The sequence below is a fragment of the Brienomyrus brachyistius genome, chromosome 5 (assembly GCF_023856365.1).
Source record: "Brienomyrus brachyistius isolate T26 chromosome 5, BBRACH_0.4, whole genome shotgun sequence".
In the NCBI taxonomy this organism is placed as follows: domain Eukaryota; kingdom Metazoa; phylum Chordata; class Actinopteri; order Osteoglossiformes; family Mormyridae; genus Brienomyrus; species Brienomyrus brachyistius.
In genome coordinates, this window is record NC_064537.1 from 38,939,264 (window position 1) to 38,961,812 (window position 22,549).

The window sequence follows — 22,549 nt, forward strand, 5'->3', positions numbered from 1 at the left end:
ACCATTTCAATGAATTAGTTGTATCAAATTAATTGTTCTCCCATCCTTAAAAACTGATATTCAGATTGTCATCCCAAAATATTTCGGCTAACAGCGGATTCAAGACTTTATCATTATAATCACAATAAACAGTCAGTTACGCCATCATATACCATACTAGGACTGGGTGATATCAAATTTTTATCTTATATTTCATGCATTTTTACATACGACATGGTGTGATAATGTTTCGCTATATAGACTTTATTTATTGTAGATGAATGTTGACATAAATGTGTACGATTTCGCTTGCTGTAAAATGGCAAGACAAACAAAACAAGTGATGCCAGAAAATGTAACGCAGTGTATATATGTTCACATGTGCAGACAGGCAGGTGGCACAGAGCAGGTAGTGACAAGCACCCCTACAAAGCCCCACCCACCCTTACCATGGTCAAAGAGAGGCCAGATAGTGAAACACAAGGGAAAATACAGCACAAAGAGAAGTATTGCAAAATGCAACATGTGCACCGTATAGAATAATGAGCACTGAAAAAGTGAAATGTAAAGAAAAAAATAACTATTACAAAATATGGCAAAGAAAAAAATTCTCAATACATTAGTTTTGTTTGCAATACATATGTGCTTTTGCTTACAGTACACACGCTTGTTTGCAGCGCTGTCTGTAATTTGGTTCCATACATTTATCTTTGAACAACAATAACAACAAATACTATTTACATTTCAGCCAGTTTTTATTTTTTATTTTTGGTTCATGTGAAAGAGTTCAGCAGAGGAACAAATCAGAACTGAAAAATTAATGTTATGTCTTATTTTGAATATAAGCGTTTAACTGAACAATCTAATTGTTAAATATTTGAAATACACTCAGTAACAAAAAATGAAGCACCCAGAGTGATGGAAATGAACTCAATCTGCACATGGTGAAAGGTAATGTGACTGTATCACAATTATTATTATATCAAATGAAATGGACAACAGAGTTGGCAGTACGGGCACACTGATGGTCCCATGTCAGTAGAGTGTGGCTCCCACCCCCACCCCCCAGGCCTGGATACGTGCAGCAATATGGTGCCGAAGGGAGTCGTAGAGCCCTTTTATCCTCTTCTGCGGCAAGTCGGCCCACAGCTGTTGAGCTGGCCCTCGAGATCCTGCACACTGGTGCTGGGTCTGAGTTGACGTCCAAATTGACGTATCAACACGTTTGATTGGGGAAAGATCAGGGGACCTGACTGGCCACAGATGGCCTCAGCATGACGCAAGCAGTCAAAAGACACACGTACCATATGTGGACAGGTGTTGTCTTGTTGAAAGACTGTACCAGGGTGCTGTCTCAGGAGGGGTAAGACATGCAGACACAGGATGTCACTGACATAGCGCTGTGCCATCAGTGTCCCCCAAATCACTACCAGCGATGACCTGAAGTAATACACTATGCATCCCCACACCATGATGTCATACTCTATGGCTCGCCACACCATGCTGTCATACCCTATGGCTCCCCGCACCATGATGTCATACCCTATGGCTCCCCACACCATGATGCCAGGAGTAAGACTCTCTACATTCACAGTGATAACATCTAATTTCTTCCCTAACCCTGGCTCATTTCTCTACGAATTACTCAAAATCGGACTGCATTAGTCAGCAGAATTATTTACATAACATTGCCATTAATCTGTAATGATACAATCAAAAGTTACAGTGTCATGACAGCACAGAAGAAGATACCGGTTGGTAGCTGTTCACTTAGAACCTCAACATCTTCTCCTGTAGATAGAAAAAACTATGGTAGCTAGCAGTGCCATGATGAGGACAGCCACTACAGCGGACATAACTGCAACGATTCCTGGAAAAAGCCCCAAAAAAATTATATTTACGAGTGTTTGAAATAAAACCACAATTGTTAAAAAAAAATAGATATTAATCTTTACTTTAATATCTTTACTATGTTATTCACAATTTATGTCTCACCTGAGTGAGAATCAGTCTGTTTCAGTCCACATTCTGAATCCCAGTCTGGGGCAATGACATCGTTGATAACCTCAGTGAAGCTGATGAGTGGACATGGGTTTACAGGACAGCCGGGCACAGGGGTTGGGTAGGGGTCATGGGCTGAGTCATTTCGGTAAAACAAGGAGATGGAGTACATCCTAGTAACAGAGGAGACACAGTAGGTGTTTTGTTAAAATACAACAAACACAGGAGTTGGACAATGAAACTGAAACACTGGCCAATCGTGTTTGAGGTTTCACGCTGTCTGAAAGGGATGTTCGTGTACTAACCCGAATTGTATCCAAGAAACGTAAAATCACAGCTGCCCAACTCAAAGCAGAATTAAATGCGCATCTTGACTCTCCTGTTTCTACTGTTCGTCGGGAGCTCCAGAGCCAAAACTTTAGTCACTTGTGCCAATGCCCAACGTTCATCTCATTAGTGCCAGGAGTGCAAATCTTTGGTTGTGGACAATGTGAAACATGCATTGTTCTCTGATGTGTCCACCTTCACTGTCTTTCCCATACCAGTGAGAGTTATGGTGTGGGGAAGCCCCAAACAAATTGCTTACCAACTGGACTGTGCGTACCCTGAGTGCAGCATGGACATGGATCAGTGATGATTTGGGCTGCAATATCATGGCATTTCCGAGGCAAGCTACTTCTTCTAGATAGACACTGCAAAGGACTACCGAATCATTCTGATGGACCATGTTCACCCACTGGTTCAAACATTGGACCCTGAAGGGGTCATGACGATGACAATGCACCAATACACACAGCTTACCTGGTGACAGAGTGGTTTGATGAATATGAAATTGAAGTCGAACATCTCCCAGAGTCTGCACAGTCACCAGATCTGAATATTATTGAGCCACTTTGGGATATTTTGGAGGAGTGAGTCATGAAACATTTTCTTCCACTAGCATCACGTGAGCAAAGGCCGAGATGGAGTTCTAAAGCGAGCCACACTGTGATACCATGAGCAGCTACGTGATTTGCAGTGATTCACAGTGGGGCACAATACCACAAGCTTTGTGTGAAGAGCGAGTAGAAAGTTTCCCGAAACACAATGAGACAGAAACTGGGGCCCATATGCTAATAATGCATAATAACGATAAAACATAGCAGGTAATATAATAAATCTACAATGGGCTGCCGTGCCATAAAGTGTTTCTTGCCCACGTTCTACATTGCCCAACGTTGGCTCTAAGCTCAAGACAACCCTGTACTGGATAAGTGGTTACAGAAAATTGATGGATAATGTATTAAATAATAAAGCTACACATGCACCCATAACTCCAGTAGCGTATTTCCGTTTTCTTGTGACATTACAAACCCATTTTTCTCCTGGTAAAACTCAAAGAGCTGACAGGCGGCGTAAGGCGGCAGGCGGCCGCTGTAGATGTCAAGGGCGGCCTGGAGGGTGATGAGCGTGGAGTCATGCTGAAAGGAAGAGGGGAACCATCAGCAGGCAAGCCGGCTAACAGCACCAGGCACATTAGCACGTTAGCATTGGGAGAAGGGCTCAACGTACCGCAGAATACATAACAAACTTCAATTCGTTCTCCCTCTTCACAGTGCTCGTGAAATTCCCAAGGATGGCATTCAACAATACTCCTGAAATTAACGATGCATTATGCTTGTTAAACGTAATTTTAAATGCTTAATTTCACATTTTTGAGTGGTTTCCACGGTGAGTGTATTTATTTGGATTCACCCCTCATTCAAACACCCCTTTTGGCTTCCAGTTATGTAATATTAAAACTGTAAAACTGTTATTGTTGTAAAATTATGAAAATGTTGTCATCTAATTGGTAATTCTGTAATTGTTGCTGAAGCTTAGTCTTCTGTTTGGACTAACACCAAAGTGCTTAATAGCCACTGCAGTCCAGGATGGTCTTATCTGTGTTCTGAGAAGGACATTAGGAGAAAAAGTGAAGGGCCAGTCTGACAAGTTAAAGAACCAGGAATCAGGACCTGGAGGAGCAGAGAACAAGCAAGGGAACCAGAATTCGACATCAATGGCCATTAGCCAGGTTAGTAAGACAAGCAAGTCAGAATCATACTTCTACACGGCAGAAAGGGAACAGGCAAGGATCAGGAGCCAGAGACAATAAGACTGTATGGCTTAGAAGGGAATTAAGTGTGAGCATTGTTGCCCTGTTACAGCTTCTCATGGACATGCAGTCACAATGGAGTTTGCAAGGCCAGGCTTCACTGTTACAAGGCAGTGATGACTGCATCCCCAGAAACATTGTAACACTCAAACCCTGTGCCCTGGGAACTTTTGTCTGGGCAATCAAATGAATAATATGAAACATAATGATAACCTTTGCAGTACTATTCCATTTTAATCATATACAAACATCATCTTTTTATGTGTTGCTATGTAACTTGCTGCATGTATGTCAGCCTTCCTAAAATGTGTTACTTCTGAAAAGAGTGATAAAAATTGTGTAATGCCTCAAATCAGAATTTTACAATCAGAAAATAGAACAAGAATGAAGTTTACTTTAGACACTACCCTTCATCTCCCAAATGTAAAACTTCTATTCTAATGAGGACTTTAACATTTTAATAAAATTAAGAAAAACTTCTCCCAGTAAGCTTGCACCTTTGACCTTTCAAAGCACTGAGACTGTAAATTCTGTCCAACAGAAATAACATGTTAGAATGATATACATATGAAATTGGAGTTCAGCAGAATCTTTCGTGATGAAACATTGCTGTCTTGAAACTGTGATTTCTTACTAGGAAAGGGAACCACATATTTAGTTAATATACAGAAAGTGAACAAAATTGTTGATTTTGTAAGGTCATGATCATTTTAAACCAAATGTTTTTCTCAGGAAAACGAAACACAGGTGGTGAAAAATAAAACATCATAATAATTTTAAAACTGTAATTTGTAGTTTTTATTAATTTATAGTACTTGATGATTAATTAAACAATAAACCCCGAAATCGACAATTTGTTTAAAAATCTATATTAGTAGAAGAAGCTTGAAAATACATTTTTAAAAAACTTAATTTTGAATAACCGTAGTACACTTATTCGTAATCTAACAGGAGATGCTGTTCAGCCTCATTTTTACCTGCTTAAAAACGCACCTGATTCCAAGATGCTGCTCCCTTGATTCACACACAAGAGGTGTCTGTGTATCTCTTACCTTACACCAATCTTCGCCTGCTTGTGCCAGAGGACAAACAGCATACTTTATATATGCTTGATTGCCAAAAAAATGGTGTGATTTAGCAACCTTCATATGAGGCTTTGGTTTCAGTCTGAAAAGGTGCCGGGTCACATTTAAAACTTGTTCATACATTTTCGAGTGCAGGCTCCAATTCACGCAAAAATAGCAAAAAACAGAAAACTCCCCTGCGCTTGGATTTGCAAATTGAATTTGCTACAAAAGTCTAAAAACTGCCTTTGCTTAATGGCTGCTACTATGCAAATAAGATACAAGCTGTAATGTTAACATATAAGGCATTTTAAATTTCCCCATTTGTTTCATTTTGGACCTTCGATTCCACAACATCACCAAGACTTGATCTACCCCATTGAAGCCCAACCTTATTAACCTCCCTTAACATTACACGAGCGTATCATTCCAACTGTGTTCAGCGAACGCCGTCAGTCATAGTCACTATGTATCATACTCCTTAGAAACAAACTCTTACTCGTCAGAAAGAACTGCCAACTGCAATGCACCTTAGCTATCACACGTTTAATGCATTTTGGTTTATTTTCACTTATTCTGTTTGAGTAAAATGGTCATGGCTGAAGTTATCTTTGGGGATCATCACATTGTAATTCCGAATCAAGCAATCCACCAACGAGTGCATGGCCTTTGGCTACATTGCTGATGTATTACCTATTTTTGGCAGTATTGTCTATTTACAAACATGGTAGAGCACAGAGGATTTGCGCTGATAAGAGTGTAATTAGAAAGCATAAAACACAAAGCAGAGCCAGTCAGCGGAACAAAATCAAAATCTGCAGCAATAACAGAAAGATGGAAAGAAAGGAGCCATTCGATGTCACTAGTGACTCTCACCCCCAGCCAGTCTGGCTTTGTCTTTCCGCTTGTAGGTGAACACACTGTACATGACCTCAAAAGAAGCAATTTCCTCCAAGGTATTAAACACGTGCTGGGTTGCCCAGCCAGGCAGGGTGAGGTTATGAATTCTCTATTTAATAAATAAATAAAAATACATTAATTCATTGCAATTGGGATATTGGAGTAACACTTTAAGTAGCAATGCTGCTGAGGTACATTGACTTATTTCAATTTTTTCAATCATAATTAAGGCATCTGATGCTAATGCATTAGAAGTCATTACAGCTTTTTTTTGTTATTTAATTTGTTAGGTCGATGTGCAGTTAATTTAATAAGCATTATGTATTAGTCAATGAAATCAGTTATCAATTAAATTTTAAATGATTACATTCTAAATTAGAATTTAATTTAACAATTTGTATGCCTCTCCCATTTAAAAGTAATTACCTGACAGTTCAGTGTGTCATACACCCTCCAGATTTTCCTCATAACCAGCCTGTTTACCGGGTAACCAGTGTTATTTGAAATTTCCTGGATGAAGTCCTGTTGAAGAATACATTTATGCAAAAGAGAGGAAAGAATAAGAAGAGCCTTGAGAAAATACCACCCATTACATTGAAATTATACAGGGAAGATAATGCCGATGTTAGCTGAACTATACAGTATAAATAGCTACTTAATATTCAGCTACTTCGGCGAGTCTTTCACACAATGCATGTTAAATGAGTTTCAGCTTCACACTTTCCAATTGTTCAAGTTTGTACACACATCACTCTGAAGCAATTCAAATTAACTAAGCTGGTTTCAGTAGAGCTTCCGTCTAAGTCTAAGTTAATTGTTGAACAGAAAGGTTACACTGCAGGACACTGGGCAATTTTTAACTCATTCCAAACTTAGTCTAACTTATTACAGTATAATACAATATCGAACGGACAATCATAAGCGACACAGCACAGTGGAGATGTGACATGGAGGTATTATAACTGCAATTTTTCAGATCTGCCACAAGAGGGCAATGACTTTCACTTAATCTATCCGATTGAGGTACTGTACAGGGCTCTCAAGAATCCATTTACTTGTTTAATGAGACTCCTAATAGTCTGTTTAATTAAAGTTTTTCACTTTAATTTTTTCCTGTAATTTAATCTTTTGTTGAATTTTAAATATAAAAGAGGGTGAGAATTTAAAATACATTTTGGCAAAAAAAAAATCAATAATAGATGCAGAAGATGTGGGAAAGAATGACAGAAACAAACCGATAAAGAAACAGAATAACAAAGTCTGACACAGACATAAAGGTAAAGAAAGGAACATTAGGTCAAGTGTCAGACTCAAAGGAACAAGAATAATATTTGAAGGTTTCTGTGCCGACCTTATAAGTCTTCAGTGCTCTCTGATACTCTGCACTGGAAAATGTTTCCGTCATCAGCTCCCTGAATCTGGGACAATGTTTTCCAGGTGTTTTTAACAGCTGAGAGAAAAGCAGACTGCATGTTAATGTCTTATGAATTAATTGTTCTTGAAATGCTACAGTAAAAGGCTTCAGTAGAGTGACAGGATAATTAAGATTTTTTTATATAAATATTACAGTTCCTGTCCAGGTTCTGTCAAATGGCTAAATATAGTTTACTTGAACACAATTGTAAAACATGGTTTAAGTGAACTTGACATAATGAAAGTCTGCCAGTTGTAATAAAAGAGTATTCACCCATCTTTACGAATTCTCAGCTTCCAAACGAGTATTTGCACTCATTAAAAATGAACAGTGCACCAGCATTTCACGGAGGGTTTCAAAGAATGGACGACATCCTTAAAATAATCTAACAATTCAACCAATTTTTATACTAGCCTACAGGCAGTGCTGAGTTTAAGAACGTCCGACTTACAGGCAGCAGAGACTTAAGAACAGACTGGCACAAAGTCTATTACATTAAAAATCCAAATTAGACACAACGGGAGGTAATAATGAATGCACACACTGCTTTGTGACACTCGTGAAAACACTGCGGCTTCAGCAGTTTGTCAGCTCCGGGCACAGTACATTACTGTATGTAGTCACTTTTATGATTACCCTATAATTATTATTATTATGTGCTGTATTATTCTTTTTCCAACTTACCTACATATTCAACTTAAAGACAGACTTAGAGAATGGATTTCGTTCATAACCTGGGGACTGTCTGAATTGGTATGTTTACCCAGGCCACTAATTTATACCACAGATTTAGCAAATGTGCTTTGTATGAGAAGATTCTATGAAAATGCCTATTACTGTTTGTTGGAGCTTCATGAGGAGGGTGAGGCTGGAATGGTGAACACATGCTGACTTCCTGTGCCTGTGCGAAAACTGCAGTGAATGTGATACAATCGTAATGACTGTATGAGAACTCAAGGTAATGGTACTACTGAAGGATAAACTGGAAAGATGTGATTAAATGCTGCTAATTTGTAAGGGTTGTAGGAATGCATAGACCTTAAACATAAAATACCAATTCTAGGTTTGCATATAAATATTGCTCATTAAAATAAGTAAATATTCCCACAGTGACAAAAGTGGAGGATTCCTTTCATTTCAGCATGTAGTACCTGACGTCACACACTCTTTGCATTCTTATAAAAACTACCCAAAGCTCCCTACAGACACCAACACAGGCAGATTTGCCAGGAATTGCATAATTATCAGCCTGCCATGGCTTGCTGGACAGTCCGAGAAGATGCTATAATTCCACTAATAGTTCCAGTGCCCCTCACCTTGTCCTGGGACTTGGGAATGGTGTGCACAGGAATGGGACGCCAAGGCAGTTGGGGGCTGATGGGCGGGGGCTGCCGATTGGGGGGGAAGAGCCCGGCCAGGTTAGCTTGGGCGCTCATCAATGTACGGTCGTAGTCGGTGCTTTGCACATAGACCTAAGAGGAGGTGGGTCAGAACCAGACCTCTTGCTAGATCACTTGAAACCTACCAACGTCGACGGAAATTCTGACAAACATCTCTGTCTCAGAGAAGCCGGCATGCAGACTGCTCATGAAATTTAATTTTTCTATTCTTACAATCAAAATAGAAAGTGGAGCAGGAGAATAGTAAAGGATAAGCGGACGATAGCGAATGTTTCGGTGGCACAGTAAAAAAAATAAATAAATAAAATAACAGGGGAAGGGAGGAAGGAGACAAACAGTGAGGAGGAGGAACCACAGAAAGAGACGAATACGGAGTTAAAGAGACAGAGAGTCAGCAACAGTGGGATGGAGAGAATTATAATTACAGTGGTAATTACATGTTGCTTCGCAGAAAGAGAACAGAGAGGTCAGAAGCAGCGTGCAGAATGTGATCTGTGTAATTATAGTATAGACACCTTGTGGGACACAGTGAGGAGGGCCAAAGTGTCATCATACATGACATGTAATGCTGGCCACAGACCACCGTCACTCACAAGCACATCTGTCAGGGGTGCGAACACTCACCTCTCGCACGTCATAGTCGTCGTTAAGGAAGCCGGCGTAGCGCTTCCTTAAAAACCGCCCTAATTCATACTGCTGCCTCATGCCTAACTGGAAATAGAAATGCATCATGTCATTGTATAGCGTCATGGGCAATAACAGGCCTTAACAAAAAAATGACACAGAAAAGACTTTTTTTTTTAAGGTGGGCTGGTGATTCAAATGATTACGTGACAAACCTAATTTGTCTGGAACCTCTTAGGGAAACTAGTTTTTCCATTTGGTAAAGTTTGCAGGTAAATATAGCTCTGCATCTTTGGAAAGAAGTTCTATTTCTTATTTTCTATTTTAAAAGCCATTTAAAATATAGGGTAAAGCATGATTCCATTATTGCTTTCTCATTTTAGAAGAGGTATAAAAAGCCTTCAGGCTGCTTTACAAATTCACAACAGTTACTCAATGTAAATGTGCGATTATTTGCAAGCTGACCCCGCCTTCCTTTCTGTTTATAATGCACTCAGTGAAAAGTCTATTATTTTTCTTAGTACTATAATACAATGCATTTTGTTGAGCAAACAAACGCATGCCAGCATACCATAAAAAGAATGTTCCACGGAGAGTGAATGTACAGGTTTTGAGATTAAATAATGCTCAGATTTTACATTGATTACTTCCCGCATAGAGCTTCAGTCAGAGTCACTGCCCCAGGCTGTACCTCTGTCAGCTGCCCGAATCCTTGTGCCCATACCTCCTCTTTGTGAGGATCGCTGGGAAATGACTCAATAGGAGAGCGATCCCCATGGCGAAACACCTGGAAAAAGGCACACATTAATACTGACACACAGTGTGTCAGGGACCAGTGCACCGACAGAGACTGTTTGCAGACTTACAACCGCCACAAACTTTAAGACACGAGATTCCGAGGAGACCCAGAAGAAGACGAAGATGCATCCCAGACACCAGAGACAGCTCCACATTCCTGTCTGCTTTCTGTCTGTATCGACATGGTATAGGAAATGATTATAATAAGTGATCAATGTCCTTACTTTGTAACCAAATGAATGCATTGAGGCGTCCATTGTCTTGAAAATTACCCCATTATTCAATGTCACCTACAATAATTAGTTATTTTTTAGTTCTCATTCAGGTGATATGCAAGTATACCATTGAACTTTAATGTACTTAAAACTACAAATATGACTTGAATTATCATGTACCTTTGTTTTCCGACCCAAATTATTTTTGCTGATCTGAATAAATTCTAACATCTAACATTTTTCCTCAGTTTTGTTAAATAAATAAATAGGCAAAACAGAAAAATTAACTTAATAGCCTTCCTACTTTTTTTAACTGTTCTACGAAATTGATGAGTCCTCCTACTGTATCTCCCTTATCCCATCCCTTTAAACGCATTTACCTTTAAACACTTTATGTACCACAAATGCCCCTCTGCAGTCTCTTTTTCCGTGACACAGTGCTAAATCCTGTACCGCAGATCCTGCCTTATATCGCATTTACCTGAAGATCCCGCCTTTCATCACCTGCGCATCGCAAACCCTTATTACCTTTTCTGGCAATTACAGTGCCTTTTACGAACAGATAGACTGCTGTTTGTATCAATGGATTAAATCGACATTTGAAGGGAAAAGAAAAACAAGAAGCAAGTATGAATTACATTACGGTGTTTGGGTGACATCAGATTTAAAATAAGCTTCAAATTATGCTTGACCTTAGCTTGTTTGTGTCTGTCACATTACTAACCCTGTCTGGATTCTGGGTGTGTGAGGATTGGGCATTTTCAGATAACAATACTTTATATCTCTGTGCTACAAAAAAAAGTTAGCTAGCCCTAAGTATTTTGCCATGGAAAGAATTTGCCCTCTAACCTGAGGCTAGACATTAGCATGCTATTCTTTCCACTTAACAGGGTAAAAAAATCCTCTGTGAAATGATTTAGATTTCTTTAATGAAGTGAGTTGCTTGCAGGTATTCCCACTTTTGCAAATAAACTATTGTGAGCCAGCTTGGAAAAGAAGTAAATGGATACTAATAACATCATTTTCTGTTCTATAGATTCAAGATGCTTATTAATTCAGAAAGAGGACATGCAGGTTCAGCCATCAGTGTCCTGAAGTTGTAGGTAAGCTAAAGTAAAGCATCTTACATTATAAATAGAACAAACTGTTAGGTAAGTTGATCACAAAGCACCTGTGAAAAACAAAGGCACTTTTCACACTGCAGACAGCGAAAATTGTACCTTATTTAACAAGGCACTCTACCACATTAATTGTTAATTTGACAATTTCTGTGTTTTTTTATTTCTCTTTACTGCCAGCTTACAAGAAATATTTTTCCTTTTATTTTTTTCTTCCCGCAGTTGGTGTGATTCTTATGCAGACATAGTGTAATTCTTGTCGAAGGATTACCAGTTGTGGTTGTATTTCAGTACTGTTACTGGCAATGGAGGAACAACGGTGATACAACAGCAGACAGCACAGTCACATCTCTGGCACTAATATCAACAAATGAACAGGTGTAGGCATCACTATATTTTCCAAATGTTTTATTCTAGAAGGGGGAACTCCGATCAGTTGGCGAGCACGTGGACAGAGCCGCAGACAGTCCATAGTCTTACACCAACACTGCAATGAGAAAAAAAACAAGGGGGGGAGAGAGGATGAATGCAGCAGTTTAGAGAAAACGTTTGGCTCAGTTCAAACAGTTGCCATGGTTTCAAGATGGTTTCCATGGAAACACAAGCAACCAATGAAATATATTTGAGCATAATTTTTACATGGAGGAACAGGGTAAGAGAGTACTTGTGGAAACACAGAGTAATTGAACATAACAGTACACATCCATTGCGCTACTTTTGGGTGTAGGTGATAAGGGGATTGAGTGAAAATATTGGGCAAAGGAAGGAGAGACGCAAGAAGAGTGAGGGCTATTTTAAGCTGCTGGTTGTCATGGTGACTGCAGTCTGTCTACAGATTGGAAATTCTGAAAACACATTGATAGACTAATAAACCAATTACTAGAATTCATACATATATAACTATTCTGACTGGCAACTCATATCTATTCTCATCTTGGTGTGATTGATAACATTTTTTGTCTGCATATTCGATATATAAATACTTTCCTTCGATGCAGTACCACAGCTGAAATGTCATAGTGCTTTTTTGAGTCAGTAAGTCGGCCTATGTATTTTAATTATCGCCATTAGTTGCCTCCTTCTCTCGCTTTCCGAAGGACAGAGGTATTCCCACATTTCTCAGTCGCCATGGCAATGCTTCAGCACGAAGCGGGGCACAAGCGAAAAGGGGTGGGGGGGGGAAGCGAAGGCATCTGTGAACAATGCTAATGTCACTCACCAAACATCATCAATTGTTTATTTAGGCTGTTGCTGGACTATTTATCTCATTGCTGTTTGATCTTTCTGTGGCAGACCTTTATTCTTGAACTTACATTTTTAGCGAGTTTACATTTGAGTTTGCACAGCCAATTAGATTTTCTATTTTCAGTTTTTTTTTTTTTTTTTAGTAGAGCAATGAAACATTTTGCAATGTTTAAGCATCTTTTTTCATAGCTCACATCACCACCTAGTGGATGACAGCAGTTAACTTGTAATTTAGTTTCAATCATGCAGTGCTGTGACACATTTTGATATCGCCTTGACTACCTACATTTGTGTTTTCCATGTGCAGTAATGAATTCATGTATTGCAGATGCAGTATTAATTAATTGGGCCCCACCCAATGAAATTGTGTCTATCTCACATGGTATATTCATCTAATTATACAGCTTGGAATGTCGACTTTGGAATAATGTGGTACATCAAACTCAGAGCGTGAGATATTGTAATCTGAGCTGATTTATGTTGAACTGGATTTACAGTCAAAATGGGCACAGGTTCATATCCCAGGAAATACCTAGTTATCTTTCAAAAGTTCTTGGGCAAGAGCTTGACCTGAATTGCCTTGGTAAAAAATTCATTTGAATTAATGGCCACTAATTGTTATAAATGAAGGGACATTGCAATCATGTAGGCACCCTCTGATAAAATCGTATAATGAGGAACTAAACAATCTAGCTTTCTACAAACACCAAATGCACATTCCAGAGTGTATTTTCCAAAAATTACGTTTTGTGAGCATTTTTACAAAATCACCATTTATGAAGACATAATGATGAAGGATATCCATTTTTTTCTGATTGCTTTGAAACCCACACTGATCTCGGTATTCGCAGAAGGGTGGACACTTCAGCATCTGAGCCATCAACAACAGCAAAAGGCAGAAGACATCAGACCTTCTTGATTCCAATACTTTACTCATTGCGGTAACACGTTGGTTAAAAGTGTGGACAATTGTGATCCTTTCAAGCAAACATATTAATAAATTGGCCAATGTCGTGTGTTTAGGAATATGCAGGTCATCACAATCTGCTATTCTCTCAGCTTTGAGATCAATAACTCATCTCATAATGTCACTTTGCTTTTTCCTCCCAAAGAAAACAAATGCCTTTCTTCAGAACAGAAAGAAATATGAGGACAAAGGTGAGAAAGGAGGTGTAAATGGAGTGTAAGAACAGAGGAGAAGGTAGGAGAGAGTGAGCAGAGTATAAGAGTATTATTACGAGGTGATTGATTAACCCCCAGGTCAACGGTTATTCTTAATGACTGAATCACAGCTGAGCCGAAAGGCATGAATGGTGACATCACTGCACATCAACATTAAATGATATTGAAAGATGGATCAAATCAGGGACTGAACTAGAGTCACTGATTAGTGACAACAGCATAATTACAGTGTAACTACAGTGAAACATGACATAGTACTGCACAGTGAAATAGGATGACAGATCTCTTACTGTCTTATTTTTACTCCAGATCTGTCTTGCCATTTGTGTCTAGGAATTATTAGATAGATAGATAGATAGATAGATAGATAGATAGATAGATAGATAGATAGATAGATAGATAGATAGATAGATAGATAGATAGATAGATTATCAGGTTTAATTCACTGTATGGTTCTGAAATGCATATACAAATACAATTACAAGCATACACAGTCAGAGGAAACAGAAGGAAGAGAAATTGACACATTTCTAACTGGGGGATAACCCACACACACTCGCATGGTGAAATTTCGACCACAGGCAAAATATTCACCCTATGGATTCAAAACAATGAAATTCATGTTGCCTGTGTATATGCATTCTATATAACTAATGGTCAGCATAATTTCTCTTCTCTCAAAGTCTTCATGTTAACAATTTCTGGGCTGTCACAGTGCTCTGAGAACAGCCTGGCACAAGATTAATTAAATGGATTCATTCTCCCACCACCACCATTTCTGGCTGCATGTTATACTGTAGGTGCAGAATTATTAGGCTGATTGGGTTATTTAAGACCCAGAAGGCTGGTTTTGGGATTAGTGCTTCTTCCAGTAGACATATGCTTACACCGTTTTGATATTTAGGAAAATACAGGACTGTTATGTAGAAACAGACGTCTTTTTGAATGTTTTTATTATCCTAGACAGCTCATTATCAGAACAAATTTGGTTATCAAAAAACTGGCACATGTCCTTCGGCTTCTGATTTATACAAATATATATGTATATGCATATACATATATATGCATATTAACATTTGTCATTTATTCATTTGAAACCCAGTTACAGCAACAGCAGTTCTTTAAATCATTGCAAACAAATACCTTAAAGCAGCAGATGGAGGTAATGATCCGGGGAGCGTCATGCAATTAGGTGGATGCTAACGACCAAGAAGAACAGCACATGGAACTCTGAAGGGCAACAACAAGTTTGTTCCACCATTATATGTCTTCAAACTTAAACTGGGAGAAAAACACATAGATTATATACCTAATACTGGAATACATTTTAGAAAGAAGGGAATCGAAATGAGCTGAATAGATACAGAAACAATACAATCATATATGTGTAGAGAAATGTAAATACATCTTATACTGGATAAAACTCAACAAAAGTACTATATATAACAATATACTTACATTTCTCTCTAGATAGATGATTTATACATATAATCCATATATATTAGGCAACTTTAATATACAAATATAGTCTTTATTCTAAAAATATAAATCAAAATGTTTCTCTTCAGTATGAAATGAAAAAAAAAAATTATCTCAGTTTCACCCCCTTCTTCCCCTCTGCAAATCAGTTACTTATTAATTAATTACATTAAAATAATATACATTTTTAGCATATGTACATTACCAAATACAGAGGAGGGGAAAAAAAAGGGACGAAGATTAGGAGCCAAAATTTACTATTAGCAATTAATTTTGAAATGCCGGTAAACAAATGCAAGTAAATTCCACAGGCAGTGGGCTGTGCCTGGTCACAGGCCTGTTATATACACGGGGGGGGGGGTGGGGGGTGGGGGGGGGGCTGATTAAGCTCCCCGGATCCTTTCTTCATCTTAGGTTCTACTATCTAACGTTTGCAGACTGTGAGATACTCTGTGCTGGGGCCATTCTCGTCTTGGCAGAGGCCACAAAGCAGGCGTCAAATGGAGCAAGCACCCTGTTAGAGTCTGAACAGACAGCACTATTGTGCACTCTGTTAACTAGGTGAACAGGGTGCTAATGGCAAGAAGAGTGTGACAGTAAGTGAAGAGCGATACATGAAAGAGGCTGAGGAGTCTCAAGGAATGGAGCACTTAAGGGACAGTGTATCATATATCAATGGTCACCCCACATCTTAAACAATGTATAAAATGTAAAATTGCTGAAACATATTATTATATTTAAAGATGAAACATGGGCTAATGTGTCTTATTACTGTTTCGCCAAGTTGGCAGTGAATTTTTTTTAACTAATGAAGTTATAATGCAGTTCGGCTCTCACCTTTAGATTTTACTGCATTTGTTCACTTTCCAGTTACTTCATACAGGTAATTACACTAATGGTAGACCCATTTTCTTCAGATTTAGCAATTCTGTGCTCTCATTTGAGCAAAGAGGGCTTTTTAAAATATATGTTCAATGTTGAAACAAGAACCGCCTATTGTTTTCCATAATTGTTCATTGTTAAAGATTATGTTTGCCTAATATTCTTAATATAATCCATTATTCATAATAGTTGATGTCACATGCATGTAAAACCAGTTTGGAGTATTTCTGCAACAATGTAAGATGCTAATGATTATACCAAGAACTGAAAATCTTTACACATATTTATAGAATATGGAAAAACAAAGGAATAATATAGCAAGATTGATAATTGTATTGTATATCATTTTCTCCTCACGGCACAATTTCCCAGACCTGTTTAAGACATAAATGACCACAACCAATGTCCTTAACTCATGTATGTACAGTTATTTATAACATTTTAACTTGGGTTCATTGCATAATGGCAAACAGTGGGGAAAATGTGATTCGTTCTTCATTATAAGAGTATCTCTTTGGTTAATATGCTATGCATTTACCCACTTCTTCGTGTAACTGATCTGCAGATATGGTATTCATTCAGTTATTTACCTGGAGAAGATTACAGTATAATTTACCATTGATAATTTATTATCTGTAAGGATTTTAACAACAAGTTAAATTACCACAACACTGAGCAAAGGAGGATATGCCTCAAAGCTCATGGACTCAGTAGGAAGCAGTAGACCAAGAAAACATCAGTTATGCACTTAAATCACTCTCAACTGATACCAAATCAGATTTATGTGATTTTATTCTAATTCTAATTTTACTTTAAGTGAGGTACTCTGCCTGGGGTGACTCAGTCAATTTAGAGCAGCACATTTTCCTTTTGTTTTATCGCTCATCTGATCAAAGATACGTGGATTTTTAAAATAACCACAATGCTTAGGAACATGCTACAGTGCATCAGCAGCTATTGGCAAAAGACAAACTGTAACATGCGCCATCCAGCAGAACGTCCATTTGGCTCCGCCTAGTTGGCTGCAGCTCTGCCTTACCTGAATACCAGGCTCACCTAAAGCTCATCAACCCAGTTAATTGGCAAGGATTAAAAGGCCCGAGTTTAATTCCTTCCAAAGAATTGAGTGTCCTGCCATTCTGAGTGTTTGCTTCATTTTCCGGTGTTTGACTGTGACTCCCTCCTGCCCTCCTGATCTTCTTGCTGTTCATCTTGGGGTTTGGAACTATTTTGCGACTTTCTGGCTTTGCTTGGACTGCAGATTCGGAAAACGATCAGATTTCATTTGCCTTTGTGTGTAAGATTCTGAAACTGAAGCTGTTGCTCCCGCACTAGCATCTCCATATAATCATTACAATATAATGCATTTTTCAGAAATTATTTACCAAATTTTAAGCAAAAATGCAGGTTTGCCACTGTTGAAAATTCTACTTACCCTGGTAATGAAATGAATTTGTAATAACTGGTTCTTCTGTTAAACAATAAACGGAAATATAGAAATACCCAATATAACATGTTTAAGTTGAGGCACACATATTATAAATTTGCCTAAGAGTATGTTCTGAGTTCAAATGGGTGACAAGTCAAAGTAAAAATTATTTCTTTAGTTCTATTTTAACAATGGCCATAATAAACTGGCACAAAACTAGCATATTGTCTACAGAGGCTCCTAAGTTAGTCTGGTATCATCTGTGAAAGTCTGATAGATTGCAAAATGCAACTGATAATACTTGTGCAGAAAGATAAGAACTGCTTTTTTGAGGATTTTTGTATCCTTCAAAGTCATATTTTAAATAAAACCCATCCAACAAGTATCAGTGTTTCTTACTCTCTCTTTATTTCTGCATGACTGAACACTATTCCACGGGTCTTTTAATTAATGAGTATGGTTATGTTTTTATAGTACAGTACAACTAGCTGGATTTAGCTATTAGCACATTTATAAATAATTCAAATTGTAGTAGCAACAATGAACAGTTGTTGCTGAGTTCTTGAGGTTGTTGAGTTCACTAAATTATATCTGATTATTTGATTGTTTTGATTGTTGTCTGTCACTTCCCTCAACTCCTCACAAAAAAAAACAAGCCATTTGCACAGTAACATTAATTGTGTATTAGGCTTGTTTAAAACAGACAGAATAAAGCCAACACATACGTTTGACTAAAGACGAAGGTTCCTTTTCCTTTTTATATTGTATATTTTTATTGACATAAATTGATTGGGCTTCTTGGAAGGCGCTAGACTGGATTTTGATCGGTTGACACTGGATTATTCAGTGCTAGATGTTGAAATATTTGGGCAAGATATTTCCATGGAAACAGGGCAATGATGTTGACATTGTGGTGCCACTTAAGGAACAGAGCTGTAACATTAAGAAATGAGACGACTGCAAGTGGAAGAGAATTATAGCTTGATTGAATGTCATGATCTTTGTAGGATCGTGTTTGGTCATTGGACACACGCGCATACCCACACATACACACAGTACACAGTGTCAAGCTCAACATTAATTCAGAAAAAGAAAAAAAAATCTAATTGCCACTTGTTTTAGAGTACGCTCACCATTTTATGTGCCAAGTTTTTAATTTTGACGTGACTTCTGCTAACAGAACAATTTTGTAACAATAACCATAATTATAATAATAACATTAACAATATTACAATTGAGATAACAACACTTGATTTTAAAAAAGGAAAAAATAAAACTGAATAAACACAAAGAAACACTTATTTTATCTATAACTTTCTAGATTTTTCATTTATTTGTCCTTTTTCATTAAAAAAACTCAACAAACATCATTTTAATCCAGTCTCTGTCTCTTCTATTAAATGGATTCGCTTACCTTTTAAAATGTGAAAAAGCTGTCCCCTTTTTCTGTTCACGGCGTTTTTCATACTAACGTGGCATTAAAGTTTCATCATAATCCACTATAATCCATCAAGTTTATTTTGTTTTAAACAAGCAGGAAAAGTGTCTTGACAGGCTGAGTTCTGTGTTGTACAAAACAGGGGAGGGGCGCACAAGGAGGGGGTGTCCGTTTTGATAGCACGCTCCATTTCCTTCCTGTCAATACAAGGACCTTTTCCTCCGTTTGGTGATTCTTCTTGCTTTCATTGTAGCTTCTGTCAATCTTGTTTTTTTTTCACTTTTCTGTTGTTGACATATATGACACATCAGATGTTATGCCATTTCTGTTGTGTTTTGTCTTAATATTTATTTAAACATACATTTCCACCTTATTCAACTACAAAAGTTAATTTAGGGCATTTGAAAAAAAGATTGTACAGCTCTTGTATTTTTATATAATAATAATAATAATAATATTAATAATAATAATACTGCAGACTGTTTTCAATCTGCATGTGTAATGTGTGGATCAGTGATGTCGGTGATGGTATATAAGAGTTCCAGCTACTAAAAAAAGTTCGCAAAAGGCTTTCGGGGGGAAATAGGCCGACTGTACGTTTATGAAGTGGTGATGCACTGCTCTTTGTAATTTGTTGCAGACAGAAGCAAAATACTAAAGAATCAATAGAGAATTAATACGAAAACAGGTTTTCACAAAATGAAGTATATCTCCTGAATTTCATAATGGTTAGCTAATTAGTCGATATATTAATCAAACAAAGCTTTAACGGAATGGGTGGTGAGAGAGGTAGCCCTTATAACCGGCTCAAGTAGAGGCTCAAAGTGTCTATCAGATGGAAACTAATGCACAGAACTGCTGTGGATATTATTATTCATAACGAAAGCTAAACATATTAATATACAATCATAATTGCAACATGGACAATACATAAGCATATTGCACAATATAAGTACATGAAGCAAAAAAAAAATAATAATTTGCATCATTGTTTGAAATAAAATGCAAATGTGAACCTAACATCAGACTTTTATGATCCGAGAAAATGTACAGACCAATCATTTAAGGTACAAATATAATTTTTTGCTTTTAAAAATATATAATGTTAGTTGGATGGTTAACACAGAATGTTTAATTAAAAAAATAAAAGAAAACCCATGGACCATCTAATGGATACTGGTGACATGAAAGCGACTGTGAAGTTACTGTTAAGCTATTGATGCATAGGATGATTTAAATATACTTACTGCACTTCATGTAAGTTTATCTGCGATTCTCACAGAATTACTGTGGTTAGTTATTTGGCACAAAATCCTTGAGAATGCAAGTATAATTATTTAAATCAATTGTAAAATATTTGCTCCAGCAGGTCCACAATGGATAACTTATAATGACATGCACGTACAAGCTCAAGGGAGTGGCAAGTCAAAGATATTAGTATGTCACAAAGACTTAGAATAATAAAAAGCATTGCCGATGATGATGATGATGATGATGATGACAATTATTATTATTATTATTATTATTATTATTATTACAAATGCACAAATTGTATATAGATAGATGGCTACTTTAAAACTCAAGCGGTTGAAGAATTCAGAGGAGAACAACTAAGCAGCATGTTCACACTGCCAATGCAATGGCCCCAAATATAAATACTGTTGGCTGTTATGTTAGGGAACTGGGTGATGACTGACCACTGTTAACAAATGCCCTGTATTAAAGTCAACATAACTGGAATAATTTTTCTTTTTCCTATATATGATTCCTTTGAACTCCATGGTCCAGTCAACTTCCCCATCTCTCATCTGTTGTCCCAACAACAACAATAAAGAGAAATTTGTCAAGATTCTGCTTCTGTCCATCATAACCATAATAATATTAACTAAACATTGTGTATCTAACATCCTTCAGTGATTGCACTGTATTATCAAATTCTTCCTACAAATAAAATATATTATACATCTTATGTATTTTCATAAGATCCTCTGCTGTTTCGCTTATTTTTTCCATCCGTCCTTCATGAATAAAAAAAGGGAGATGTTACACTCGAAGCAAATCTTCCCTCGGAAAATATGAAAGATATCTATAGTCTCACTGCACAGTTTTTATTTGCACTGTACAATAAGATTTCTAGATTATACAATACCTGCACTGTATCGCAGTACCAAACCATGGCTCTAAATGATGCTGGCCCGCAGTTTGTATAGCCTTTAAGATGCTGGGATCCTACAACAAATGCAACCCCAAAAACTTACACTGTGTAAATCCCAGGAGAGGGCCTGCTATTATGCACTTGAGAAAAGTAACCTTCAATTGCTTTGTAAATTCTTATTTGCTCCTGCAACAGTTAAGAAAATAAATACTGTATTGGTACTACTGTTGTGTACTCTGCACATCTTAACTGTGGCAAAAACACAGTGGAGAAAACTTAATATCAATATCTATAATCTGTATGTTTGGATATCGATACAAAATTGATGAGGAAGGTTTTGCTTTGGCACAGATTTTGCTGTAGCAGTTCCCATTACATACTTCACGTCCATTGCCATTAATTAAAACAGAAACCTTTTTACATTAAGTATATCTGTGATAATTCTTGGCTTGGTATAGTTTAATGTGTACGGAACTGTCCACTTAATGTCTGCATCCTTTGTTCACTCCTCTTTATAGTTTTTTTTTCCTTGACAACTGTCTCATTCTTAGTATCATGTAATTAAATGTAATGGACAATGTTGTCTAATCATTTGTGTGTGCTTTCTGATTTCAGAATACAGCCTAGGGTTTAAAACAAACACGGCCCTTAAAATCCTTTCTCGCTTTCTGCACATGCTACTCATATTTGAGTCTCTTGTACATTTTCCTTGGAGCTATTCTTAAACAGAAGTGGTTCAATTTGCGGGTTTTGGCTCTGACCCATTAAACCCTTTAGAGATGCGTGTAAACTCAAAGGTGGAAAGGGGAGGGGCAGAGGGAGGGGGGATGACATGGTGTTGGAATTGGGGTTAATGTTGCTCCCAGATGTGGTCTGCAAATTAGCCGAGGAGATCGGGACTTGTGTACATGAAATTGGGGTCTGAGAAGGCAAAGAAAGAGACGCCGGATTGTTATTATTGTTGAGAATTCCTCCAGGCCCAGAAACTCCGCCACCAGTCCCTGTCCCAATTCCCATTCCCATGACATTATTGTTAAAATGATGTGCCTTGTAGTAATGGTTAAGATGCTCTGCTCTCACTAAATTGGGAAG

The 22,549-nt window shown here is 37.6% G+C and overlaps 1 protein-coding gene across 5 annotated transcripts; it reads right to left on the reverse strand.

Moving 5' to 3' along the window:
- Positions 1–449: 449 nt before the first annotated feature.
- Positions 450–22,129, reverse strand: LOC125742067 (testicular acid phosphatase homolog). Of its 5 annotated transcripts, XM_049013702.1 has the most exons (14): positions 19,279–22,129; positions 15,218–15,304; positions 11,919–12,134; positions 10,383–10,486; positions 10,208–10,303; positions 9,517–9,603; positions 8,809–8,964; positions 7,430–7,528; positions 6,505–6,600; positions 6,055–6,187; positions 3,532–3,614; positions 3,334–3,440; positions 1,975–2,153; positions 450–1,849 (listed from the first exon to the last, which is right to left on the reverse strand). In XM_049013702.1, the coding sequence occupies exons 4-14, from the start codon at positions 10,467–10,469 to the stop codon at positions 1,758–1,760; spliced, it is 1,215 nt and encodes a 404-aa protein (XP_048869659.1). In that variant the 5' UTR covers positions 10,470–10,486; positions 11,919–12,134; positions 15,218–15,304; positions 19,279–22,129; the 3' UTR covers positions 450–1,757. The 5 variants fall into 5 exon arrangements, with proteins under 5 accessions (XP_048869659.1, XP_048869660.1, XP_048869658.1 ...); XM_049013703.1 differs by lacking the exon at positions 10,383–10,486; XM_049013701.1 differs by having other exon boundaries at positions 450–1,770; positions 10,383–12,134.
- Between the last annotated feature and the right edge of the window lie 420 nt (positions 22,130–22,549).